Source organism: Scyliorhinus canicula, chromosome 20, assembly GCF_902713615.1.
Source record: "Scyliorhinus canicula chromosome 20, sScyCan1.1, whole genome shotgun sequence".
NCBI lineage: Eukaryota > Metazoa > Chordata > Chondrichthyes > Carcharhiniformes > Scyliorhinidae > Scyliorhinus > Scyliorhinus canicula.
Genome location: NC_052165.1, coordinates 94,479,822 through 94,507,593, shown reverse-complemented (window position 1 = coordinate 94,507,593; position 27,772 = coordinate 94,479,822). Strand labels below are relative to the sequence as shown.

The 27,772-nt window shown below is 55.7% G+C and overlaps 1 protein-coding gene across 1 annotated transcript in view; it reads right to left on the bottom strand.

Annotated features, from left to right (window-relative positions):
• LOC119954955 (septin-4-like) overlaps nucleotides 1-22,747 on the bottom strand; it is a gene marked incomplete at its 3' end in the record, with an annotated part of 31,044 nt that extends 8,297 nt beyond the window's left edge. Inside the window, exons 1-6 of the mRNA XM_038780703.1 lie at nucleotides 22,608-22,747; nucleotides 13,642-13,738; nucleotides 11,678-11,764; nucleotides 9,679-9,802; nucleotides 8,625-8,759; nucleotides 6,229-6,346 (exon numbers count right to left, since the gene is read on the bottom strand). Of these exons, the coding sequence (XP_038636631.1) occupies nucleotides 6,229-6,346; nucleotides 8,625-8,759; nucleotides 9,679-9,802; nucleotides 11,678-11,764; nucleotides 13,642-13,738; nucleotides 22,608-22,643 (597 nt within the window). The remainder of the gene's footprint in view (nucleotides 1-6,228; nucleotides 6,347-8,624; nucleotides 8,760-9,678; nucleotides 9,803-11,677; nucleotides 11,765-13,641; nucleotides 13,739-22,607) is intronic.
• Nucleotides 22,748-27,772: the final 5,025 nt, after the last annotated feature.

Here is a 27,772-nt window from a genome sequence, read left to right as displayed (position 1 = left end):
TGTAGATTTGGCAGGGGAGAGTTTAAATGACGTGCCCCTCACCTGATAGTTCCATTCGCCCTTCCCGCCCACTTTGCCACCCCCTTCCCTGCGGTCTCCCGCCCCCCCCCCCCCCCCCCCCCCCCCCCTCAGCAGCAGCTTCCCCCCCCCCCCCGCGTCGATTCCTGCCGTACCCCAGCCATTGAACTGCAGGAGGCATCGCCAGGGCCCAGCCTGACTAGTCGGAGAGGGTGGGCCCTCTGCGTCCTGCCCCCCCAAAGCCCCACGCTGCTCCCTGCTCGCCCTTGTCATGATGTACATCCAGGTATATGATGGTGCACAGACAGACATTGATTGACACACAGGATGACCAATGAACACACAGAACACAGCAGACAATCACCAGACAGGACACGCCCACTATAAAGCCAGAGGGCACTAGGTTTCCCGCTCTCTCGGGATCCAGCCTCTGAGACAGTCAGAGCTCGTGAGCAGCAACCAGAACATACACCATGTGGGAGTCAGATAGTCTGGTCAGGTTAGCCTCGGGTCTCCAGTGAACTCAGCATAGTGTCAACCCACAGTTAAAGCATGTTTAATAGTTAAGAGTTCAATAAAATCGAGTTGCATTTCTCCAAGTGTTGGAAGCCTGTCTCTCTCACTGCTGCAGTAAACGCAGTCCTCGCAGACCCAGCTTACCCAACACATCATGGTACCAGTGCGTGATCTTAGAGTTTGACGGACCTACCTTGAGATAATCTGCCTTTGACCAGCGATCAGCCATCTGGTAAAATGGACAGCGTCCACCCTCCCCCCGCCGCTCCGCATCACCGGCAACCTCGCTGCCAACTGGAAGGTTTTCAAGCAGAAGTTCCAGCTGTACCTTGAAGCCACTGACCTCGAAGCCGCATCGGACGCATCGGATGCCAGGAAGATCGCTCTCTTCCTCTCTACAGCCGGGGACCACGCTATCCACATCTTCAACTCCCTCACCTTTGCTGAAGGTGAGGACAAAACAAAGTTTAAAACAGTCCTGCTGAAGTTCGACAGCCGCTGTGACATCAAGGTCAACGAGAGCTTTGTACGCTGTGTGTTCCAGCAGAGGCTTCAGGGTAAGGATGAACCTTTTCAGTCCTTCTTAACCCATCTCCGCATCTTCACGCAATCCTGTAACTACGGCTCCACTTCCAACTCCATGATCCGCGACCAGATAGTTTTCGGGGTCCACTCCGACTCCCTTCGCCAGCAGCTCCTTAAAGTTAAGCAGCTCACCCTTACCATCGCCATGGAGACCTGCGTCCTACACGAGCACGCTAACAACTGGTACTCCCATATCAGGGCGGCAGAGACGGTGCGGCAAGGCCTGAGTCTGGATGAGGGCGGCCATTTTGCGCGCTTTTCCTGGGCTCCTGCGCATGCACGCCACGACCAAGGGGATGCCGAGGCCGACGACCGAACTGCGCAGGTGCGAACATCGTTCAGCCGCGCAGGCGCGGTGGCGCATGGAGCGTCCTGACGTCGGCGCCATGACGTGCAACAACTGTGGCTCCGCCCATTTAATGTCCCGCGAAATCTCGACGCTGTCTCCAGTGTGGCAAGCTTGGCCACTACGCAGCCCTCTGCAGATCTGCAAGTGGTGTGCCACCCTTACGGTTAACAAGGCTCGCAAACGCTTCAAGCTGGACACCGGCGCTTCAGCGAACCTCATTTCAAAGTCTGACCTTGACACCATCCGCTTCAGGCCAAGCATTCTTCCACCGGCCTGCCAGCCCCTTGACTACAATGGCAATGCCATTGCTGCCAGTGGCTCATGCCATCTTGCGGTGTCCCATCGTTCTTCAAAAGCAACGCTGCGTTTTGAAATTGTTGGAACCAACAGAGCTTCCCTGCTCGGTGCTCGGGCCTGACAGAGCTTCCCTCCTCGGGCCTGACAGAGCTTCCCTGCTCGGTGCTCGGGCCTGACAGAGCTTCCCTGCTCGGTGCCCGGGCCTGACAGAGCTTCCCTGCTCGGTGCTCGGGCCTGACAGAGCTTCCCTGCTCGGTGCTCGGGCCTGACAGAGCTTCCCTGCTCGGTGCCCGGGCCTGACAGAGCTTCCCTGCTCGGTGCTCGGGCCTGACAGAGCTTCCCTGCTCGGTGCTCGGGCCTGACAGAGCTTCCCTGCTCGGTGCTCGGGCCTGACAGAGCTTCCCTGCTCGGGCCTGACAGAGCTTCCCTGCTGGATGCTCGGGCCTGACAGAGCTTCCCTGCTCGGTGCTCGGGCCTGACAGAGCTTCCCTGCTCGGTGCCCGGGCCTGACAGAGCTTCCCTGCTCGGGCCTGACAGAGCTTCCCTGCTCGGTGCTCGGGTCTGACAGAGCTTCCCTGCTCGGGCCTGACAGAGCTTCCCTGCTCGGGCCTGACAGAGCATCCCTGCTCGGTGCTCGGGCCTGACAGAGCTTCCCTGCTCGGTGCTCGGGCCTGACAGAGCTTCCCTGCTCGGTGCTCGGGCCTGACAGAGCTTCCCTGCTCGGTGCCCGGGCCTGACAGAGCTTCCCTGCTCGGTGCCCGGGCCTGACAGAGCTTCCCTGCTCGGTGCTCGGGCCTGACAGAGCTTCCCTGCTCGGTGCTCAGGCCTGACAGAGCTTCCCTGCTCGGTGCCCGGGCCTGACAGAGCTTCCCTGCTCGGTGCCCGGGCCTGACAGAGCTTCCCTGCTCGGTGCTCGGGCCTGCAAACCCCTGAACCTTGTGCAGAGGGTTCACACCATGTCGCCCGCAGAGGTAACAGCCTCGGCAGATGTCAACTTCCAAACCCAATTAGATGACATCACAGCGCAATACCACAGCGTCTTCGAAGGTACGGGCACACTCCCCTACCGATACAAGATGCTGCTGAAGCCGAATGCCACCCCTGAGGTTCACGCACCCCTTAAGGGCCGCCTCAAGCAGCAGCTGCAAGACCTCCAGGACCAGGGCATCATGTCAAAGGTCACGGAACCCACGGACTGGGTCAGCTCCATGGTTTGTGTCAAAAAGCTGTCAGGGGAACTTCGAATCTGTATCGGCCCAAAGATTTGAACCGTAACATCATGCGGGAACATTACCCAATACCTAAACGAGAAGAGCTAACCAGCGAGATGGCTCATGCCAAGTTTTTCACAAAGCTGGATGCCTCCAAGTGGTTTTGGCAAATACAGCTGGACGCGTCCAGTCGCAAGCTGTGCACATTCAATACCCCATTCGGTCGCTACTGCTACAACCGGACGCCCTTTGGCATGATCTCCGCCTCAGGGGTGTTCCACCGCATAATGGAGCAAATGAGGGAGGGCATCGAGGGGGTGCGAGTGTACGTTGATGACATCATTGTCTGGTCCACAACTCCTCAGGAGCACATCGATCGCCTCAAACGAGTGTTCCAGAGGATCCACGAGCATGGCCTCCGACTCAACAGAGCCAAATGCTCATTCGGTCAATCAGAAATCAAGTTCCTTGGCGACCACATTTCGCAGTTCATTGTGCAGCCAGATGCAGACAAGGTGTCGGCGATCAACGCCATGAAGACCCCGTAGGACAAGAAGGCGGTCCTCCGCTTCCTAGGGATGGTTAACTTCCTTGGGAAGTTTATCCCCAACCTTGCATCACACACCACAGCCCTCCGCAATCTCGTTAAAAAAACTACCGACTTCCAGTGGCTCCCCACTCATGAACAAGAGTGGCATGAGCTCAGGGCGAAACTCACCAAGGCCCCGGTGCTGGCGTTTTTAGACCCCGCCAAGGAGACGAAGATCTCCACCGACGCGAGCCAGGCTGGCATTGGGGCGGTGCTCCTCCAGCGGGATGACTCCTCCTCCTGGGCCCCAGTCGCATTTGCCTCCAGAGCCATGACACCCACTGAGCAACAATACGCTCAGATTGAGAAAGAATGCCTGGTCCTCCTCACAGGGATCGACAAGTTCCATGATTATGTGTATGGCCTCCCCAAATTCACAGTCGAGACGGACCACAGGCCATTGGTTCACATCATCCAAAAAGACGTCAATGACATGTCGCCACGGCGACAACGTATCCTCCTCAAACTCCGCAGCTACGATTTCAACCTGGTCTACACCCCGGGCAAAGAGCTTATTGTGGCAGACGCACTCTCTAGATCTATCACCACACCGTCTGAGCAGTCGGACTTTATCTGTCAGATCGACGCACACGTGAAGTTTTGTGCCTCCAACTTTCCGGCCACTGATGAAAGGGTCGTTCAGATTCGTCAGGAGACGGCCAAGGGTCCTCTGCTCCAGCGGGTCATGCGACATCTCACGGATGGTTGGCAAAAGGGGCAGTGCCCACAGTTTTATAATGTAAAGGACGATCTAGCGTTAGTGGACGGCATCCTTATGAAGCTGGACAGGATAGTAATCCCACAGAGCATGCGAGAGTTGGTCCTCGGCCAAATCCACGAGGGTCACCTGGGGGTTGTAAAGTGTCGCCGTCGAGCCTGAGAGGCAGTATATTGGCCAGGCATCAGTCAGGATATCGGCGACACAGTCCTCAATTGCCCGACGTGTTGAAGGTTCCAGCTGGCTCAGCCGAAAGAGACTCTACAGCCGCATGAACTGGTGTCCTCCCAATGGTCCAAAGTTGGTGTTGACCTGTTCCATGCAAAGGGCTGATACTATGTCCTCCTCGCGGACTACTTTTCTAACTACCCCGAGGTGGTCAGACTGACTGAGCTCACATCAGCAACAGTCATCAAGGCGTGCAAAGAGACCTTTGCCCGTCATGGGATTCCACTTACAGTTATGACTGATAATGGCCCGTGCTTCGTCAGCCAGGAGTGGATGGATTTTGCCCGGCTGTACAGCTTTCGGCACGTCACATCAAGCCCCCACTACCCCCAGTCGAATGGGACGGCCGAGAAAGGGGGTCCACATCGTTAAACGACTGTTGTGCAAAGCTGCTGACTCGGGTTCTGATTTCAGCCTGGCGCTGTTGGCCTATAGAGTGACCCCTCTGTCCGCTGCACAGCTGCTAATGAACCGCACACTGCGAGCGACGGTGCCGGCAATCCACATTCCGGACCTTGACAACTTCCCGGTCATACAGAGGATGCAGCAGTCTCGGGCCCAGTGTAAATCGGTGTACGACGCCCACGCCACAGATCTCCCTGACCTGGTCCCTGCTGACCGAGTTTGTGTTCAGCTGCCTGACGGTGGCTGGTCTGCCACGGCTGTGATGGTCAAGCAAGTGGCCCCCAGATCGTTCCGCGTCCACATGCCTGATGGCTCCTTTCTCCGGCATAACAGGCGGGCACCGCGTAGACTTCCACGCCCACCGCCTGACCGTGATGTCCCGCCTCGCACGCTGGTTCCTGGGAAAGCTGAAAAGGGGGTACACATTGTTAAACGACTGTTGTGCAAAGCTGCTGACTCGGGTTCGGATTTCAACCTGGTGCTGTTGGCCTACAGTGCGACTCCCTTGTCCGCTGGCCTGTCCCCAGCACAGCTCCTAATTAACCGCACACTACGGACGATGAGGCCACCGATCTGCCAGTTCTTTGACCGACCTCTACATTGGTGGCAGTTCCGCCCGTTCAAGTGCCGGCAGCCCCTGACCCACCCTTGAGGCGGTCAACCAGAATTCATCGCCCGCACAGAGACTGAATTTATAGACTGAATGTTGCATTACCTTGTGATCCGTTTACACATCTGTACATATCGTTTCTTCCTAATTTGTTATCTGCCCTCTATCTGCACTGGACACCTTCCCATGTAAATACGTTACATACTTTGTATATAGTCAGGTTCCTACACACACACACACTATTTATTGACCGATACACATGTTTTTAAAAAGGCAAAAAAAAGGGGGAGATGTCATAATATACACACAAGTATATGATGGTGCACAGACAGACATTGATTGACACACAGGATGACCAATGAACACACAGACACAGCAGCCAATCACCAGTTAGGGCACGGTCACTATAAAGCCAGAGGGCACCAGTTTCCCCGCTCTCTCGGGATGCAGCCTCTGAGACAGACAGAGCCCGTGAGCAACAACTAGAACATACACCATGTGGTAGTCAGATAGTCTGGTCAGGTTAGCCTCAGGTCTCCAGTCAACTCCGCATAGTGTCAACCCACAGTTAAAGCATGTTTAATAGTTAAGAGTTCAATAAAATCAAGTTGCATTTCTCCAAGTGTTGGAAGCCTGTCTCTCTCACTGCTGCAGGAAACCCAGTCCTCGCAGACTCAGCTGACCCAACACATCAGCCCTCACCTTCTGTTTCGTCCTCTGCACCTCGCCTGGGGTCAGTGTGTCGGCCTTGGCGATCACAGGCACAATGTTCACCTTCTCGTGAACAGCTTTCATAAACTCCACATCCAGGGGCCGGACTCTGTGTGTGAGAGAGACAGAGAGAGAGAGACACAGAGAGAAAGAGATAGAGAGAGAGAGACAGAGATAGAAAGAGACAGATACAGAGAGTGAGGCAAAGAGACAGAGATAGAGAGATAGACAGAGAGAGAGAGTGAGAGACAGAGAGAGACAGAGATAGAGAGAGACGGTGTGTGAGACACAGAGAGAGACACACAGAGAAAGAGACGCAGAGAGAGACAGAGAGAGGGAGAGACACAGAGAGAGACAGAGAAAGAGACAGACAGACACAGACAGTGCCAGAGACAGACAGAGAGAGACAGCAGAGAGAGAGAGACGGGGAGAGAGAGAGAGCCGGAGAGAGAGAGAGAGAGACAGGGAGAGAGAGACAGAGACGGAGAGAGAGAGACAGCGACGGAGAGAAGGAGACAGAGACGGGAGAGAGAGAGATGGAGAGGGAAACAAGGAGAGGGATGGAGAGAGAGAGAAGACAGAGAGAGGAAGACAGTGAGGGAGACAGACAGAGAGAGGGAGAGTCAGAGAGAGATGGATTCAGAGAGTCCGAGGGGAAGAGAAAGTCAGAGAGAGAGATGGAGTGAGAGGGAAGAAGAGGGAGAATCAGAGAGAGAGATGGAGTGAGTGGGACAGAGAGGGAGAATCAGAGTGAGGGAGAGAGAGATGGAGAGGGACGGAGAGGGAGAATCAGAGAGAGAAAGAGAGATGGAGTGAGAGGGACGGAGAGGGAGAATCAGAGAGAGAAAGAGAGATGGAGTGAGAGGGACGGAGAATCAAAGAGAGAGATGGAGTGAGAGGGACGGAGAGGGAGAATCAGAGAGAGAAAGAGAGATGGAGTGAGACGGACAGAGAATCAGAGAGAGATGGAGTGAGAGGGACGGTGAATCAGAGATAGAGGGAGGTGGAGTGAGAGGGATGGAGAGGGAGAATCAGAGAGAGAGATGGTGAGAGGGACGGAGAGGGAGAATCAGAGAGATGGAGTGAGAGGGACGGTGAATCATAGATAGAGGGAGATGGAGTGAGAGGGACGGAGAGGGAGAATCAGAGAGATGGAGTGAGAGGGACGGTGAATCATAGATAGAGGGAGATGGAGTGAGAGGGACGGAGAGGGAGAATCAGAGAGAGAGATGGTGAGAGGGACGGAGAATCATAGATAGAGGGAGAGGGACGGAGAGGGAGAGTCAGAGAGAGATGGAGTGAGAGGGACGGAGAGGGAGAATCGGAGAGAGATGGAGTGAGAGGAACAGAGAGGGAGAATCAGAGAGAGAGAGAGACCGAGGTTGAGTTGCCATCTGCTTTCATTCCAAACACTCCAACAATCACAGCGTCCTTTAGCTTTCCCAAACTGCAGCGAGCTCCCTCGGCTGTCTGAGCACCCACATTTACAGGGTGGTGCTGGAGACGATGAGACGCAGCAACAAACGGTGACCACTCGGCCCATCGAGTCTGCTCCGTCAGTCAATGGGATTGCGACTGATTTGATCATCCTCCCCACTTTCCCACCTCACGCCCATCACCCTCGATCCCCGCACTGATTATAAATCTGTCTCTCTCTCAGCCTTGAACATACTTAACGCCCCGGCCTCTACAGCTCTCTGCGGTGAAGAATTCCACAGATTCACTGCCCTCTGAGGGAAGGAATTCCTCCTCATCTCTGTGTGAAATGGGCGGCCTCCTGACTCTGAGATTCTGCCCTCTGGTCCCAGACTCTCCCACAGGAGGAAACATCCTCTCAGCATCGACCCTGTCAAAGCCCCCCTGACAATCCGATATGTCTCAATCAGGTTGCCTCTCATTCTGCTAAACTCCAATGCACAGGCCTCGGCCTACTCAAACCTCCCCTCATGAGAAACTTCCTCCCTACCCGGGGTAAACTGAGTGAACCTTCTCTGGACTCCCTCCAATGAGTACAGGCCCCGGCCTACTCAAACCTCCCCTCATGAGAAACTCCCTCCGTACTCGGGGTCAATCTAGTGAACCTTCTCTGCTGACATGTGAGTTGTCCTGTATCGCGAGGGGACCAGGCGATGGGATTTGAGAAGCTATAGTCCAATTCTCCAGGACAGGGGGCAGCACAGTGGCTCAGTGGTTAGCACTGCTGCCTCACAGCGCAGAGGACCCGGGTTCGACCAAGATGCTGGGGGGAAGGGCCTGTCTATGGGGTAGAGCTGTGTGGGCCGTTGGTTCATCCACCACCACTGCCAGCCCTCCTGAAAATGTTTGGGGAGGGTCCGGAATACTACATCTGGTGGAGAGCTGGGGGGGGATATCCCATCTCTACTTACCCGTGTCCCAGAGGGGACAGGAAGTACAGGAGACAGTGCACGCGGTTGTCCTGGATGTTCTTGCGGTTCAAGCCACTCTCGTCGTGGAAGTAATGCTCGAACTGCTGGTCAATGTAGGTGACGATGGGCTTCCAACTGTAAAGTGAGCGACAGCGATTACAGAACCATCAAGACCTCTCTCTCTCTCTCTCTCTCTGTCTCTCACCACCTCCCACCTCTCTCTCGCTCTCTCCCTCACACACTCCTGTATCAGGGGAGGTCACTCTAACCCTTTCTCTCTCTCAGAGGGTCAGTACTGAGGGAGTGCCGCACTGTCAGAGGGTCAGTACTGAGGGAGTGCCGCACTGTCAGAGGGTCAGTACTGAGGGAGTGCCGCACTGTCAGAGCGTCAGTACTGAGGGAGTGCCGCACTGTCAGAGGGTCAGTATTGAGGGAGTGCCGCACTGAGGGTCAGTACTGAGGGAGCCCCGCACTGTCAGAGGGTCAGTACTGAGGGAGTGCCGCACTGTCAGAGGGTCAGTACTGAGGGAGTGCCGCAATGTCAGAGCGTCAGCACTGAGGGAGTGCCGCACTGTCAGAGGGTCAGTGCTGAGGGAGTGCTGCACTGTCAGAGGGTCAGTACTGAGGGAGTGCTGCACTGTCAGAGGGTCAGTACTGAGGGAGTGCCGCACTGTCAAGAGGGTCAGTACTGAGGGAGTGCTGCACTGTCAGAGGGTCAGTACTGAGGGAGCGCCGCACTGTCAGAGGGTCAGCACTGAGGGAGTGCTGCACTGTCAGAGGATCAGTACTGAGGGAGTGCTGCACTGTCAGAGGGTCAGTACTGAGGGAGTGCCGCACCGTCAGAGGGTCAGTACTGAGGGAGCGCCGCACTGTCAGAGGGTCAGTACTGAGGGAGTGCCGCACTGTCAGAGGGTCAATACTGAGGGAGTGCTGCACTGTCGGGGGGTCAGTACTGAGGGAGTGCTGCACTGTCAGAGGGTCAGTACTGAGGGAGTGCTGCACTGTCGGGGGTCAGTACTGAGGGAGCGCCGGACTGTCAGAGGGTCTTACTTACCAGTCAGAATTATCCACCGCATCCCCAAACCCTGGTGTGTCCACAATGGTCAGTTTGACTCTCACCCCTCTCTCCTCGATGTCCACTGCGTGCTTGGTAATTGCCAGTGTTTTTGTGATGCGCTCTACGGATTAAAGGGAGCGATTTGCACCAAGACAGAACAAGGTTTCACATCAAATACTTTTCCTTTACGTGAAGACTAAAGGAACAGAGTAAAGCTCCCTCTACACTGTCCCCATCAAACACTCCCAGGACAGGTACAGCACGGGGTTAGATACAGAGTAAAGCTCCCTCTACACTGTCCCCATCAAACACTCCCAGGACAGGTACAGCACGGGGTTAGATACAGAGTAAAGGTCCCTCTACACTGTCCCCATCAAACACTCCCAGGACAGGTACAGCACGGGGTTAGATACAGAGTAAAGCTCCCTCGACACTGTCCCCATCAAACACTCCCAGGACAGGTACAACCCGGGGTTAGATACAGAGTAAAGCTCCCTCTACACTGTCCCCGTCAAACACTCCCAGGACAGGTACAGCACGGGGTTAGATACAGAGTAAAGCTCCTTCGACACTGTCCCCATCAAACACTCCCAGGACAGGTACAGCACGGTGTTAGATACAGAGTAAAGCTCCCTCTACACTGTCCCCATCAAACACTCCCAGAACAGGTACAGCACGGGGTTAGATACAGAGTAATGCTCCCTCTTCACTGTTCCCATCAAACACTCCCAGGACAGGTACAGCATGTCGTTAGATTCAGAGTAAAGCTCCCTCTACACTGTCCCCATCAAACACTCCCAGGACAGGCGCAGCACGGGGTTAGATACAGAGTAATGCTCCCTCTTCACTGTCCCCATCAAACACTCCCAGGACAGGTACAGCATGGGGTTAGATTCAGAGTAAAGCTCCCTCTGCACTGTCCCCATTAAACACTCCCAGGACAGGTACTGCACGGGGTTGGATACAGAGTAAAGCTACCTACACACTGTCCCCATCAAACACTCCCAGGACAGGTACAGCACGGGGTTAGATACAGAGTAAAGCTCCCTCTACACTGTTCCCATCAAACACTCCCAGGACAGGCACAGCACGGGGTTAGATACAGAGTAAAGCTCCCTCTACACTGTCCCCATCAAACACTCCCAGGACAGGTACAGCACGGGGTTAGATACAGAGTAAAGCTCCCTCTACACTGTCCCCATCAAACACTCCCAGGACAGGTACAGCACGGGGTTAGATACAGAGTAAAGCTCCCTCTACACTGTCCCCATCAAACACTCCCAGGACAGGTACAGCACGGGGTTAGATACAGAGTAATGCTCCCTCTTCACTGTCCCCATCAAACACTCCCAGGACAGGTACAGCATGGGGTTAGATTCAGAGTAAAGCTCCCTCTACACTGTCCCCATCTAACACTCCCAGGACAGATACAGTCCGGGGTTAGATACAGAGTAAAGCTCCCTCTACACTGTCCCCACCAAACACTCCCAGGACAGGTACAGCACGGGGTTAGATACAGAGTAAAGCTCCCTCTACACTGTCCCCATCAAACACTCCCAGGACAGGTACAGCACGGGGTTAGATACAGAGTAAAGCTCCCTCTACACTGTCCCCATCAAACACTCCCAGGACAGGTACAGCACGGGGTTAGACACAGAGTAAAGCTCCCTGCATTGGGCACTCTTTCTCTCTGTCTGTCTCCCTTTCTTGTGTCTCACTCTGTCTTTTTGTGTCTTCCTTTTTCCCTTTCTTTCTCTATCTGTGTCTTTCTGTCCCTGTGTGTCTATCTCTCTCCTCTCTCACTCTCTCTCTCTCTTACTCACACTCTGTTTCTTTCCCTGTCTCTGTCCTTCTCTCTGTCTGTCTCTCTCTCTCTCCCTCCCTCTGCCTCTATCCTGTCTCCTGGGGTCAGATGTTAATTCACAATTACTTCTATATCCTGTTGTTGGAAGTGGAACGATAGAGAGTCCTGGTCGTTCCCCTGCACATTCCTTACCGTCAGCGTCAGGGATGATCCGTTCCTTGTAGAGGTCCGTCAGGAAGAGGCTGTTGACCAGGGTAGACTTTCCGAGTCCCGACTCGCCTGCGGAAGGAAGCGGAGTCCCGATCAGTCAAGGGCTCCCGACTGTCCCTCCACCAAATGAGAGCTGACAGAGACTGCTCCGTGCGTTTGAACCTTCCCTGTGCGACCATTCGGCCCACTGCCGGCCCCTGGGAGAGCACGAGCTTGTCCCTGCTCTTTGCAAATCGCTCTGCCAATTCTCCCCGTCAGTGTTTATCCAGTTCTCCATCGTCAGCCTTCCGATTCGATCCACTTCCACCGCCCTTTCCAAACACGTCTCGCCGCGTCAACAAATAATTCTCCTCCCACCTGCGCACTCGATTCTTTAACCGATCCTCCTCAATCTCTGCCCCCTCTCGTCCCGCGCCTCCAGAAACTGGCACTCCTCCTCCACTCCTGCTGACACATCCTCCTTGGCCGTTAAATCTCCCCATTAATCTCCTCTGCTCCGAGTCCAAAATAGTCTCACCTCCTCCAGCCTCGCCACGTTAACAGAAGCCCCTGTCTCTCTGAGAGGGAGCGAGAAAGAGAGGGAGAGAAAAACAGATACAGGGGAACAGACACAGCGTGGTAGTATGACCAGAGGCACTACGGTACCTGGGAGTGTGAGCGACCATTGGTGGAGAAGGCTCGCTGCTCATTGACCCAAACGTTTGCATTTCATTGGTCGGAACGTAAGGTAGCTCCGCCCAATGACGCGGGGTATAAGAACCCGTGTCACCCAGCAGCCTGGCCTCTTTCTTACTCGAGCTGCTGGGGAAACGCCTTGTTGATTAAAGCCTTCAATTCGGACTACATCCTCGTTTCAGTAGTTATTGATCGCGCATCACACAGTGAGACAGAGAGAGAGACACACGCACACTCAAAGAATGACAGAGAGAAAGAGGAGAGAGACAGAAGGAGACAGGCGGAGAGAGGATGTGAGAGAAAGAAAAACATACAGAGGAAGCGACAGTGAAACAGAGAGAGACACACGCACTTGAAGAATGACAGAGAGAAAGAGACAAGAAGGAGACAGGCAGAAAGAGAGAGAGAGGCAGAGGATCAGAGAGAGAGTGACAGTGAGAAAGGCAGAGAGAGAGAGACAGAGGGTGAGCGAGAGAGAGACAGAGGTATCCATGTTGTGGTGAATTTGTGCAATATCAAACTCGGGGGTGGGGGGGGGGGGGAGGGTGAGGAACGTCCATTGTGAGTCTCCAGGCCTCTCGGCCTCGCCGTCGGCCTTCCAAGGGTGGTGCCGGGGGTGGGGGGACTTCCCTGACCGCCCCTCGCTCGGACCCTGACAGAGGGGGAATGCGGGGGACAGTTAAGGGGTTAACCCCCATGGCCTGGAATCAGGTAGGTCGGAGCGGGCAAAGGCGGGCAGCGTTCCCGATCCGCAGGGCGAACATCAGCGAGCGGCTTGTTCCGTGACTGTCGATGGAGGTTCCAGGGTGACATGGCCCACAAGGTGACAGGGGCTGGTTTAGCACAGTGGGCTAAACAGCCGGCTTGCAATGCAGAACGAAACTAGCAGCGCGGGTTCAATTCCCGTACCGGCCTCCCCGAACAGGCGCCGGAATGTGGCGACTAGGGGCTTTTCACATTTGAAGCCGGCTCGTGACAATGAGTGATTATTATTATTAACAGCACCGGATCGGGCCTCTGGATTTAATGTCCCCGACATTGGCACCACCCCCATCGGCTCCCCTCGAGGTGTTGGAGGAGGGGCTGCGATTGGCAGGCCTTTGGGGTGGACTGGCTGAAACGTTCCGGATAGCCGGATACCGGATGAGGGATCTGGTAAGACGTTGAGGAGGAGGGGGGGGGGGGGGAGTGTGGAATGACTGTGGGGGGGGTAGGATGGAGGGCAGTGAGGGGGGGAATGTGAGGGCAGAGGAGGTTGACGCTGTGCTTACCTGCCACCATCAGCGTGAAGTCGAAACCTTTCTTGACCGACTTGCGGTGGACTTGGTTAGGCAGCGTGGCAAACCCGACATATTCTTTGTCTCGATCCTGAAGGAGAGAGAAGCGGTTAGAGGGCGCAGTCGCAGAGAGTGAGGAGCAGGTAGAGGGCGCAGTCGCAGAGAGTGAGGAGCAGGTAGAGGTCGCAGACGCAGAGAGTGAGGAGCAGGTAGAGGGAGCAGACGCAGAGAGTGAGCAGCAGGTAGAGGGGGCAGACGCAGAGAGTGAGGAGCAGGTAGAGGGAGCAGACGCAGAGAGTGAGGCGCAGGTAGAGGGAGCAGACGCAGAGAGTGAGCAGCAGGTAGAGGGCGCAGACGCAGAGAGTGAGGAGCAGGTAGAGGGAGCAGACGCAGAGAGTGAGGAGCAGGTAGAGGGAGCAGACGCAGAGAGTGAGCAGCAGGTAGAGGAGGCAGACGCAGAGAGTGAGGAGCAGGTAGAGGGAGCAGACGCAGAGAGTGAGGAGAAGGTAGAGGGAGCAGACGCAGAGAGTGAGGAGCAGGTAGAGGGAGCAGACGCAGAGAGTGAGCAACAGGTAGAGGGGGCAGACGCAGAGAGTGAGGAGCAGGTAGAGGGAGCAGACGCAGAGAGTGAGGAGCAGGTAGAGGGAGCAGACGCAGAGAGTGAGGAGCAGGTAGAGGGCGCAGACGCAGAGAGTGAGGCGCAGGTAGAGGGAGCAGACGCAGAGAGTGAGGAGCAGGTAGAGAGCGCAGACGCAGAGAGTGAGGCGCAGGTAGAGGGAGCAGACACAGAGAGTGAGGAGCAGGTAGAGCGCGCAGACGCAGAGAGTGAGGCACAGGTAGAGGGAGCAGATGCAGAGAGTGAGGAGCATGTAGAGCGCGCAGACGCAGAGAGTGAGGCGCCGGTAGAGGGAGCAGACGCAGAGAGGGAGGCGCAGGTAGAGGTAGCAGACGCAGAGAGTGAGGAGCAGGTAGAGGGTGCAGACGCAGAGAGTGAGGAGCAGGTAGAGGGCGCAGACGCAGAGAGTGAGGCGCAGGTAGAGGGAGCAGATGCAGAGAGTGAGGCGCAGGTAGAGGGAGCAGACGCAGAGAGTGAGGAGCAGGTAGAGGGAGCAGACGCAGAGAGTGAGGAGCAGGTAGAGGGAGCAGACGCAGAGAGTGAGGCGCAGGTAGAGGGAGCAGACGCAGAGAGTGAGGAGCAGGTAGAGCGCGCAGACGCAGAGAATGAGTAGCAGGTAGAGGGCACAGACGCAGAGAGTGAGGAGCAGGTAGAGGGAGCAGACGCAGAGAGTGAGGCGCAGGTAGAGGGAGCAGACGCAGAGAGTGAGGCACAGGTTGAGGGAGCAGACGCAGAGAGTGAGGCGGAGGTAGAGGGTGCACAGTCAGTGTGTGAGGGACAGTTAGAGGGTGCACAGTCAGAGTGTGAGGGACAGTTAGTGGGTGCACAGTCAGTGTGTGAGGGACAGTTAGAGGGTGCACAGTCGGAGTGTGAGGGACAGTTAGAGGGTGCACAGTCGGAGTGTGAGGGACAGTTAGAGGGTGCACAGTCAGTGTGTGAGGAACAGTTAGAGGGTGCACAGTCGGAGTGAGGGACAGTTAGAGGGTGCACAGTCGGAGTGTGAGGGATAGTTAGAGGGCGCACAGTCGGAGTGTGAGGGACAGTTAGAGGGTGCACAGTCGGAGTGTGAGGGACAGTTAGAGGGTGTACAGTCGGAGTGTGAGGGACAGTTAGAGGGTGCACAGTCGGAGTGTGAGGGACAGTTAGAGGGTGCACAGTCGGAGTGTGAGGGACAGTCAGAGGGTGCACAGTCAGTGTGTGAGGGACAGTTAGAAGGTGCACAGTCGGAGTGTGAGGGACAGTTAGAGGGTGCACAGTCGGAGTGTGAGGGACAGTCAGAGGGTGCACAGACGGTGTGTGAGGGACAGTTAGAGTGTGCACAGTCAGTGTGTGAGGGACAGTTAGAGGGCGCACAGTCAGTGTGTGAGGGACAGTTAGAGGGTGCACAGTCGGAGTGTGAGGGACAGTTAGAGGGTGCACAGTCGGAGAGCGAGGGACAGTTAGAGGGTGCACAGTCGGAGTGTGAGGGACAGTTAGAGGGTACACAGTCGGAGTGTGAGGGACAGTTAGAGGGTGCACAGTCAGTGTGTGAGGGACAGTTAGAGGGTGCACAGTCGGAGTGTGAGGGACAGTTAGAGGGTGCACAGTCGGAGTGTGAGGGACAGTTAGAGGGTGCACAGTCGGAGAGCGAGGGACAGTTAGAGGGTGCACAGTCGGAGTGTAAGGGATAGTTAGAGGGTGCACAGTTGGAGTGTGAGGGACAGTTAGAGTGTGCACAGTCGGAGTATGAGGGACAGTTAGAGGGCGCACAGTCGGAGTGTGAGGGACAGTCAGAGGGCGCACAGTTGGAGTGTGAGGGACAGTTAGAGTGTGCACAGTCGGAGTGTGAGGGACAGTCAGAGGGTGCACAGTCGGAGTGAGGGACAGTTAGAGGGTGCACAGTCGGAGTGTGAGGGATAGTTAGAGGGCGCACAGTCGGAGTGTGAGGGACAGTTAGAGGGTGCACAGTCGGAGTGTGAGGGACAGTTAGAGGGTGTACAGTCGGAGTGTGAGGGACAGTTAGAGGGTGCACAGTCGGAGTGTGAGGGACAGTTAGAGGGTGCACAGTCGGAGTGTGAGGGACAGTCAGAGGGTGCACAGTCAGTGTGTGAGGGACAGTTAGAAGGTGCACAGTCGGAGTGTGAGGGACAGTTAGAGGGTGCACAGTCGGAGTGTGAGGGACAGTCAGAGGGTGCACAGACGGTGTGTGAGGGACAGTTAGAGTGTGCACAGTCAGTGTGTGAGGGACAGTTAGAGGGCGCACAGTCAGTGTGTGAGGGACAGTTAGAGGGTGCACAGTCGGAGTGTGAGGGACAGTTAGAGGGTGCACAGTCGGAGAGCGAGGGACAGTTAGAGGGTGCACAGTCGGAGTGTGAGGGACAGTTAGAGGGTACACAGTCGGAGTGTGAGGGACAGTTAGAGGGTGCACAGTCAGTGTGTGAGGGACAGTTAGAGGGTGCACAGTCGGAGTGTGAGGGACAGTTAGAGGGTGCACAGTCGGAGTGTGAGGGACAGTTAGAGGGTGCACAGTCGGAGAGCGAGGGACAGTTAGAGGGTGCACAGTCGGAGTGTAAGGGATAGTTAGAGGGTGCACAGTTGGAGTGTGAGGGACAGTTAGAGTGTGCACAGTCGGAGTATGAGGGACAGTTAGAGGGCGCACAGTCGGAGTGTGAGGGACAGTCAGAGGGCGCACAGTTGGAGTGTGAGGGACAGTTAGAGTGTGCACAGTCGGAGTGTGAGGGACAGTCAGAGGGTGCACAGTCGGAGTGAGGGACAGTTAGAGGGTGCACAGTCGGAGTGTGAGGGATAGTTAGAGGGCGCACAGTCGGAGTGTGAGGGACAGTCAGAGGGTGCACAGTCGGAGTGTGAGGGACAGTTAGAGGGTGCACAGTCGGAGTGTGAGGGACAGTTAGAGGGTGCACAGTCGGAGTGTGAGGGACAGTTAGAGGGTGCACAGTCGGAGTGTGAGGGACAGTCAGAGGGTGCACAGTCGGAGTGAGGGACAGTTAGAGGGTGCACAGTCGGAGTGTGAGGGATAGTTAGAGGGCGCACAGTCGGAGTGTGAGGGACAGTCAGAGGGTGCACAGTCGGAGTGTGAGGGACAGTTAGAGGGCGCACAGTCAGTGTGTGAGGGGCAGTTAGAGGGCGCACAGTCAGTGTGTGAGGGACAGTCAGAGGGTGCACAGTCGGAGTGTGAGGGACAGTTAGAGGGTGCACAGTCGGAGTGTGAGGGACAGTTAGAGGGTGCACAGTCGGAGTGTGAGGGACAGTTAGAGGGTGCACAGTCGGAGTGTGAGGGACAGTTAGAGGGTGCACAGTCGGAGTGTGAGGGACAGTTAGAGGGCGCACAGTCGGAGTGTGAAGGACAGTTAGAGGGTGCACAGTCGGAGTGTGAGGGACAGTTAGAGGGTGCACAGTCGGAGTGTGAGGGACAGTTAGAGGGTGCACAGTCGGAGTGTGAGGGACAGTTAGAGGGTGCACAGTCAGTGTGTGAGGGACAGTTAGAGGGTGCACAGTCGGAGAGCGAGGGACAGTTAGAGGGTGCACAGTCGGGGTGCGAGGGACAGTTAGAGGGTGCACAGTCGGAAAGCGAGGGACAGTTAGAGGGTGCACAGTCGGAGTGTGAGGGACAGTCAGAGGGTGCACAGACGGTGTGTGAGGGACAGTTAGAGGGCGCACAGTCAGTGTGTGAGGGACAGTTAGAGGGTGCACAGTCGGAGTGTGAGGGACAGTTAGAGGGTGCACAGTCGGAGAGCGAGGGACAGTTAGAGGGTGCACAGTCGGAGTGTGAGGGACAGTTAGAGGGTACACAGTCGGAGTGTGAGGGACAGTTAGAGGGTGCACAGTCAGTGTGTGAGGGACAGTTAGAGGGTGCACAGTCGGAGTGTGAGGGACAGTTAGAGGGTGCACAGTCGGAGTGTGAGGGACAGTCAGAGGGCGCACAGTCGGAGTGTGAGGGACAGTTAGAGGGTGCACAGTCGGAGTGAGGGACAGTTAGAGGGTGCACAGTCGGAGTGTGAGGGATAGTTAGAGGGCGCACAGTCGGAGTGTGAGGGACAGTTAGAGGGTGCACAGTCGGAGTGTGAGGGACAGGCAGAGGGTGCACAGTCGGAGTGTGAGGGACAGTCAGAGGGTGCACAGTCAGAGTGTGAGGGACAGTTAGAGGGTGCACAGTCGGAGAGCGAGGGACAGTTAGAGGGTGCACAGTCGGAGTGTAAGGGATAGTTAGAGGGTGCACAGTCGGAGTGTGAGGGACAGTTAGAGTGTGCACAGTCGGAGTATGAGGGACAGTTAGAGGGCGCACAGTCGGAGTGTGAGGGACAGTCAGAGGGCGCACAGTCGGAGTGTGAGGGACAGTTAGAGGGTGCACAGTCGGAGTGAGGGACAGTTAGAGGGTGCACAGTCGGAGTGTGAGGGATAGTTAGAGGGCGCACAGTCGGAGTGTGAGGGACAGTTAGAGGGTGCACAGTCGGAGTGTGAGGGACAGTTAGAGGGTGCACAGTCGGAGTGTGAGGGACAGTCAGAGGGTGCACAGTCGGAGTGTGAGGGACAGTCAGAGGGTGCACAGTCGGAGTGTGAGGGACAGTTAGAGGGTGCACAGTCGGAGTGTGAGGGACAGTTAGAGGGTGCACAGTCGGTGTGTGCGGGAAATGATTGCACATATAAATTCAGAAAGAGGGTTTTCTGGGTTGATGTTAATTCAGTGTCTGGGAGGAGGAATATTAAATAGTCAGTTTCAAATAGGGGAAGTAAAATCTCAGGGCACAAGAATCAATTCTCCTTCCGTCATTATGAGAAATGGTATAGCACGGAGTTAGATACAGAGAAAGCTCCCTCTGCACTGTCCCCATCAAACACTCCCAGGACAGGTACAGCACGGGGTTAGATACAGAGTAAAGCTCCCTCTGCACTGTCCCCATCAAACACTCCTAGGACAGGTACAGCACGGTGTTAGATACAGAGTAAAGCTCCCTCTACACTGTCCCCATCAAACACTCCCAGGACAGGTACAGCACGGGGTTAGATACAGTGTAAACCTCCCTGTACACTGTCCCCATCAATCACTCCCAGGACAGGTACAGCACGGGGTTAGATACAGAGTAAAGCTCCCTCTACACTGTCCCCATCAAACACTCCCAGGACAGGTACAGCACGGGGTTAGATACAGAGTAAAGCTCCCTCTACGCTGTCCCCATCAAACACTCCCAGGACAGGTACAGCGCTGGACTAGATACAGAGTAAAGCTCCTTCTGCACTGTCCCCATCAAACACTCCTAAGACAGGTACAGCACGGTGTTAGATACATTGTAAAGCTCCCTCTACACTGTCCCCATCAAACACTCCCAGGACAGGTACAGCACGGGGTTAGATACAGAGTAAAGCTCCCTCTACACTGTCCCCATCAAACACTCCCAGGACAGGTACAGCACGGGGTTAGATACAGAGTAAAGCTCCCTCTTCATTGCTCCCCTATTCCACAAACATTCAAGCCCTCCACCACTGATGAACGGTGGCCGCCATGTGTACCATCTACAAGATGCACTGCAGTAAGTCAGCTGGCTTCCTTAGACAGCACCTTCCAAACCCACGACCATCCAGAAGGACAAGAGCAGCAGATACCTGGGAACCCCACCACCTGGAGGTTTCCCTCCAAGTCACTCCCCATCCTGACTGGGAAATATATCGGCCGTTCCTTCACTGTCGCTGGGGCGAAATCATGGAACACCCTCCCTAACAGCACAGTGGGTGTACCTACACCTCTGGAACTACGGGTTCATGAAGGCAGCTCACCCTGCACCGTCTGAAGGGCAATTAGGGACGGGCAATAAGTGCTAGGCCTGACCGCGACACCCACCTCCCAGAAATGAATAAAACAAATGTTTTGAATTGCGGTTTGAGTTGAAAACAGCATTGCAATGTACTGTGTCTCAGAGTGAGAGACTGCAGAGGAAATAGACTGTGGGCTGGAGATAGTGAAAGGTTTACTCCAGGGTTCCTCATGTGGAACAGAATGGAAATGGGATCCCTGCTGGGTTAATCGATTCATCAGGTCGTCAGCCTCGATATCGTCAAGATCGAATGTCCACCTTCTCCCCGTATCCCTCAATCCCACCTACCCACCTTCTCCCTGTATCCCACAATCCCGCACCTATCCACCGTCTCCCCGTATCCCTCAATCCCACCTACCCACCTTCTCCCTGTATCCCACAATCCCGCACCTATCCACCGTCTCCCCGTATCCCTCAATCCCACCTACCCACCGTCTCCCCGTATCCCTCAATCCCCCACCTACCCACCTTCCCCGTATCCCTCAATCCCCCACCTACCCACCTATCTCCCCGTATCCCTCAATCCCCCACCTACCCACCTTCCCCGTATCCCTCAATCCCCCACCTACCCACCTTCTCCGTATCCCTCAATCCCCCACCTACCCACCTTCTCCCCGTATCCCTCAATCCCCCACCTACCCACCTTCCCCGTATCCCTCAATCCCCCACCTACCCACCTTCCCCGTATCCCTCAATCCCCCACCTACTCACTGTCTCCCTGTATCCCTCAATCCCCCACCTACCCACCTTCTCCCCATGTCCCTCAATCCCCACCTATCCACCTTCTCCCCGTATCCCTCACTCCCCCACCTACCCACCTTCTCCCCGTATCCCTCAATCCCCACTTTCTCCCCGTATCCCTCACTCCCCAGCTGCCCACCTTCTCCCCGTATCCCTCAATCCCCCACCTACCCACCTTCTCCCCGTATCCCTCAATTCCGCACCTACCCACCTTCTCCCCGTATCCCTCAATCCCCCACCTACCCACCTTCTCCCCGTATCCCTCACTCCCCACCGACCCACCTTCTCCCCGTATCCCTCAATCCCCCACCTACCCACCTTCTCCCCGTATCCCTCAATCCCCACCGACCCACCTTCTCCCCGTATTCCTCAATCCCCCACCTACCCACCTTCTCCCTGTCTCCCTCAATCCCCCCACCTACCCACCTTCTCCCCGTATCCCTCAATCCCCACCTACCCACCTTCTCCCCGTATCCCTCAATCCCCCACCTACCCACCTTCTCCCTGTATCCCTCAATCCCCACCTATCCACCTTCTCCCCTTATCCCTCAATCCCCCACCAACCCACCTTCTCCCTGTATCCCTCAATCCCCACCTACCCACCTTCTCCCCGTATCCCTCAATCCCCCACCTACCCACCTTCTCCCCGTATCCCTCAATCCCCCACCTACCCACCTTCTCCCTGTATCCCTCAATCCCCACCTACCCACCTTCTCCCCTGTATCCCTCAATCCCCCACCAACCCACCTTCTCCCTGTCCCTCAATCCCCACCTTCTCCCCATATCCCTCAATCCCCCACCTACCCACCTTCTCCCCGTATCCCTCAATCCCCCACCTACCCACCTTCTCCCCGTATCCCTCAATCCCCCACCTACCCACCTTCTCCCTGTATCCCTCAATCCCCACCTACCCACCTTCTCCCCTGTATCCCTCAATCCCCCACCAACCCACCTTCTCCCTGTATCCCTCAATCCCCACCTTCTCCCCGTATCCCTCAATCCCCCACCTACCCACCTTCTCCCTGTCTCCCTCAATCCCCCACCTACCCACCTTCTCCCCTTGTCCCTCAATCCCCCACCTACCCACCTTCTCCCCGTATCCCTCACTCACCCACCTACCCACCTTCCCCCCGGATCCCTCAATCCCCCACCTACCCACCTTCTCCCTCAATCCCCACCTACCCACCTTCTCCCCGTATCCCTCACTCCCCCACCTACCCACCTTCTCCCCGTATCCCTCAATCCCCCACCTACCCACCTTATAGAATTTACAGTGCAGAAGGAGGCCATTCAGCCCATCGAGTCTGCACCGGCTCTTGGAAAGAGCACCCTACCCAAGGTCAACAACTCCACCCTATCCCCATAACCCAGTAACCCCCCCAACACTAAGGGAAATTTTGGACACTAAGGGCAATTTAGCATGGCCAATCGACCTAACATGCACACCTTTGGACTGTGGGAGGAAACCGGAGCACCCGGAGGAAACCCACGCAGACACGGGGAGGATGTGCAGACTCCGCACAGACAGTGACCCAAGCTGGGAATCGAAGCTGGGACCCTGGAGCTGTGAAGCGATTGTGCTATCCACAATGCTACCGTGCTGCCCCATTCTCCCCATATCCCTCAATCCCCCACCTACCCACTGCCTACACCGTCTTCTGTTGCCTATTGTGTTTTAAATGTCCTTAGCATTGACGGCCTCAGAATAGAGGTGCGTATGGTGTCAGTCTGACATTAAGCTCGGTCCCTGATTTGTGTGTGTGTGTGGCGGAGGCCTGAATACACCTTCTGCCTACCAGCATACAGACATCCTGTCGACTGCTGTTTCGCATCGCTTCCTGTGTGCCTGACCACAGGAGGCCACAGGATGGGGGTGGGGTAAAGCATCCAGACTCTCGCACGTTATGCTCTGCACTCGTCTGAGTTCCGAATCCCTCTCTCACACACTCTCTCCCTCGCTGTCTCTGTTTGCATCTGCGTGTCTCGCTCCCTGAACCTGTCGCTATCTCTCTCACTCTGCCTCTCTCTTTCCCTTCACCTCTCTCTGCCTCTCCTCCGTCTCTTTTTTACACCCCTCTCCCCAGCTTTCTCTCTCGCTCTGCCCCATCTCTCTTTCTCCCTCTGTCTTTTTCTGTCGCTCTCCATCTCTCTTTCTCTGTCCTCTTTCGCTTTCTCCTTCTCCTCCGTCTGTGTCTGTTCCACCCCTCTCTTTTCTTGCTCCTTCTGTCTCATTCCCTCTGCTCGCTCACCATCTTTCTCCATCTCTGCACCTCCCACTCATCTGTCTGTCTGTCTCTCTCTCTCTCTCTCTGTCTTCCTCCCTTTCTTGCTTCTCTCTCTGTCTTGCTCCATCTCTGTCTCGGTCTCTCTCTCCGTCTGTCTCGTAGAATCATAGAATTTACAATGCAGAAGGAGGCCATTCGGCCCATCGACTCTGCACCAGCCTTGGCAAAGAGTACCACACTTAAGCCCACACCTGCTCATCTTTGGACTGTGGGAGGAAACCGGAGCACCCGGAGGAAACCCACGCAGACACGGGGAGAACGTGCAGACTCCGCACAGACAGTGACCCAAGCCGGGAATCGAACCTGGGGCCCTGGAGCTGTGAGGCAGCGGTGCTAACCATTGTGCTACGCTGCTGCCCTCCCGTCTCTCAACCTCTCTCTGTCTCTCTTTGTGTCTTGCCCATCCATATCTCTCCCTCCCTTCACCCCTCTCTCTTTCTGTCTCACTCTTCATCTCCCTCCCTCTCTCCCTGTCTCACCCTCTCCCTCTCTCACTCTGTCTATTCCTCTCCCTCTCACACACACACACACAGATGAATCCCTTCGCTGCCTGTCTGTCGCCCATTCTGGAATCGTTCTCTTCCCGCTCTGGGCTCTGTGAGGACCAGGTGCCGAGGGAGCTGTTCACCTCCTACCCACCTCCTCCCCTCCACCCCTCGCCCGCTGTCAGCTCTGCCAGCAGTAACGGCGCAGGTTCCTGCCTACCATCGTCTCCTGTGCGTCGAGGTCCTACCCAGCCGCTGAGCCTCGCCGGATCGACCACTGCTTCCTGCCTCGCCACCTGTGTCAACTCTGCTTCCGCCTCTGGTGGCACTTAGATAACCGTCTGACGTGACGCAACCCCGCCCTCCCCCCCCCAAGCGTCCGTCCCCCACCCCCAACCTCCAGAAGCCGCCCCCCACCCACCCACCCCACCAACCTCCGGAAGCCGCCACAGTTGGTGAGGTGTCGGTGTGTTAAACATTGGTGGGACTGGCTGCTGCTAACTCAGACGGAAAGCTTGTCACTTCCTCCTTACCCCTGAGAGGTGTGAGCTCCAAGTGGACAGCAAAGCTTCATCGAACCTTATTGCTGACGATCCACGCCAGCACTTCCTTCTTCATCCAGGTCGACCATCTTAGTTCCGCGACCCCTCACTCTCTCTCTGACTAAAGCCCCTCCCTTAAAACTGCATCAGCACTTCACCTAACACCCTCCTGCTGGAGGTGAGTTCCTCTCTCTCTCCCCCCGTCTCTGTCTCTCTCTCTCTCTCTCTCTCTCCCTCTCCCTGTCTCTCTCTATCTCTTTCTCTCCCCCCGTCTCTGTCTCTCTCAGCCCTCTCTCTCTCTGTCTCTCTCTCCCTCTCTCTGTCTCTCTCTCTCTCTCTATCTCTCTCTGTCTCTCTCCCCGTTACTGTATCTCTCTCTCTCGCTCTGTCTCTCTCTCTCTCTCTGTCTCTCTCTCCGTCTCTCTGTCTCTCTCTATCTCTGTCTCTCTCCCCGTCACTGTATCTCTCTCTCTCACTCTGTCTCTCTCTCTCTCTCTCTCTGTCTCTCTCTCCCTCTCTCTGTCTCTCTCTATCTCTGTCTCTCTCCCCGTCACTGTATCTCTCTCTCTCGCTCTGTCTCTCTCTCTCTCTCTCTCTCTCTTCCCCGTCTCTGTCTCTCTCTCCCTCTCTCTGTGTCCCTCTCTGTCTCTCTCTCTCTCTCTGTCCCTCTCCCCGTCACTCTCTCTCCGTCTCTCTCTCCATCTCTCTTTATCTATCTCTCTCTCCATCTCTGTCTCTCTGTGTCTCTCTCTCCATCTCTCTGTCTCTCTCTCTCTCTCCCTGTCTCTCTCTCTTTCTCTCGCTGTCTCTCTTTCTGTCTCTCTGCCTCTCTCTTTGTCTCTCTCTCCCTGTCTCTCTCTCTCTCTCTGTCTCTCTCTCTCTCTCTCTCTATCTCTCTCTCTCTCTCTCTGTCTCTCTCTCGTTCTCTCGCTGTCTCTCTCTCTGTCTCTCTGCCTCTTTCTCTGTCTCTCTCTCCCTGTCTCTCTCTCTGTCCTCTCTCTCTCTCTGTCTATCTCTGTCTCTCTCTCTCTGTCTCTCTCTCTGTCTCTCTCTCTGTCTCTCTCTCCCTCTGTCTCTCGCTCTCTGAGTTGCTCCTGAATTCCCCGATCGGATTTATCTATCTTTTTAAAGACATTTTACGGGATGTGGTCTTCGCTGCCCAAGCCCAGCATTGATTCCCCATCCCTAACTGCCCCTCGAGAAGGTGGTGGGTGAGCCGCCATCTTGGAGCCGCTGCAGTCCTGTGTTGTGTAGGTACATCCACTGTGCTGTTAGGGAGGGAGTTCCGGAATTCTGACCCAGCGACAGTGATGGAACGGCCGATATATTTCCCAGTCAGGGTGGTGATGATGGTGGGCGGTGGCTCGGAGGGGGAACTTGCAGGCGGTGGGTGTTCCCCGTGCCTCTGCTGCCCCTTGTCCCTTCTCGGTGGGAGAGGTGGCGGGTTTGGAAGGTGCTGTCGAAGGAGCCTCGGCGAGTGGCTGCCGTGCATCTTGTAGACGGGACACACGGCTGCCGCTGTGCGTCGGTGGGGGAGGGAGCGGATGTGGAAGGTGGGGGGTTAGCGTGTCGATCGAGCGGGAGCTGCTTTGTCCTGGATGGTGTGGAGCTTCTCGAGTGTTGTTGGGAGCCGCACCCATCCAGGCAAGTGGAGAGGGTCCCATCACACTCCTGACTTGTGTCCTTGTAGATGGTGGACAGGCTTTGGGGGGAGTCAGGAGGTGAGTTACTCTCCGCAGGATTCCCAGCCTCTGACCTGCTCTGGGAGCCGCAGTGTTTATATGGCTGGGTCCAGTTCAGTTTCTGATCAATGGGAACCCCCAGGATGTTGGTAGTGAGGGAAGCGATTTTCATTTCATTTCATTCAGCGATGGTAACGCTATTGTCTGTCAAGGGGCAATGATTAGATCCTCTCTTGTAGGAGATAGGCCATTGCCTGGGGCTTGTGTGGCATGTAGGTAACTTGCAACTTGTCAGCCCCAAGCCTGGATATTGTCCAGGTTTTGCCGATCGAGTCCCTTAAAATTCTGAACTGTTTTTCGATGCAGTGGATGTGGATTGATTCCTCGCACGTGGGGAAAAGTATAACCGGCCGGCAAGTTACCAACATGAGATGAAGCAGTCCATGACGAAATTCGCTTATATATTTTAGTCATGGACTGCTTCATCTTATGTTGATAACTTGCCCGCCGGTTATACTTTTCCCCACGTGCGAGGAATCAATCCGCATCCACTGCATCGAAAAACAGTTCAGAATTTCAAGGTCCTCTATTGGGTCATGATGGAACCATCAATTCACGAGACACGTGCTTTAAGATATGAACAATGGTTTTAATCTACTGACTACAGAGCCAGCCTGTTACCCGTTGAACTCTCGAGGAACTGCAGGCTGGCTCTGGACAAGGGTATTTATACAGCAGTCAAGGGGGAGGAGTCGTGGGCGGAGCCAAGGGTGGAGCCCTGTACAAACTCCTGAGCATTCCCAGAGCTACTCCCCCTAGTGGTTGGATAACGCTACTGCGCTTACAATGGTATTGGTAAATACAGTGTGAATTACTAAGTTACATTCACCACAGGCCACACTCTTTTAAAAAAAATAATTTTTATTAAAATTTTCACAAAATATCAATAACAGAAAATACTAAGAACTGAAAGAACAACCCCTCCCCCCTTGTATACAAAAAAGAAGAAATAAATTAACGCCAGACATTAGCAAAGAACAAATATACACGCCCCTTCAGCCCAGAACAAAGAGACGGCCCCCCCTCCCCCACTCACTCCCCCCCTCCCCTCCCCCCTCACTCTCCCACCTACCCACCTTCTCCCCTATCCCTCAATCCCCCACCTACCCACCTTCTCCCCATATCCATCAATCCTCCACCTACCCACCTTCTCCCCTATCCCTCAATCCCCCACCTACCCACCTTCTCCTCATATCCCTCAACCTCTCACCAGCCTACCTTCTCCCCGTCTCCCTCAATCCCCCACCTACCCACCTTCTCCTCATATCCCTCAATCCCCCACCTACCCACCTTCTCCCCATCTCCCTCACTCTCCCACCTATCCACCTTCTCCCCGTGTCCCTCAATCCCCCACCTACCCACCTCCCCGTATTCCTCAATCCCCCACCTACCCACCTTCTCCCCGTGTCCCTCAATCGCCCACCTACCCACCTTTTCCCCGTATCCCTCAATCTCCCACCTACCACCTTCTTCCCATATCCCTCAATCCCCCACCTACCCACCTTCTCCCCGTATCCCTCAATCCCCCACCTACCCACCTTCTCCCCGTATCCTTCAATCCCCCACCTACCACCTTCTCCCCGTATCGCTCAACCTCCCACCTACCCACCTTCTCCCTGTCTTCCTCAATCCCCACCTACCCACCTTCTCCCCGTATCCCTCAATCCCCACCTACCCACCTTCTCCCTGTCTTCCTCAATCCCCACCTACCCACCTTCTCCCCGTATCGCTCAACCTCCCACTTATCCACCTTCTCCCCGTATCCCTCAATCCCCACCTACCCACCTTCTCCCTGTCTTCCTCAATCCCCACCTACCCACCTTCTCCCCGTATCCCTCAATCCCCCACCTACCCACCTTCTCCCCGTGTCCCTCAATCCCCACCTACCCACCTTCTCCCCGTATCCC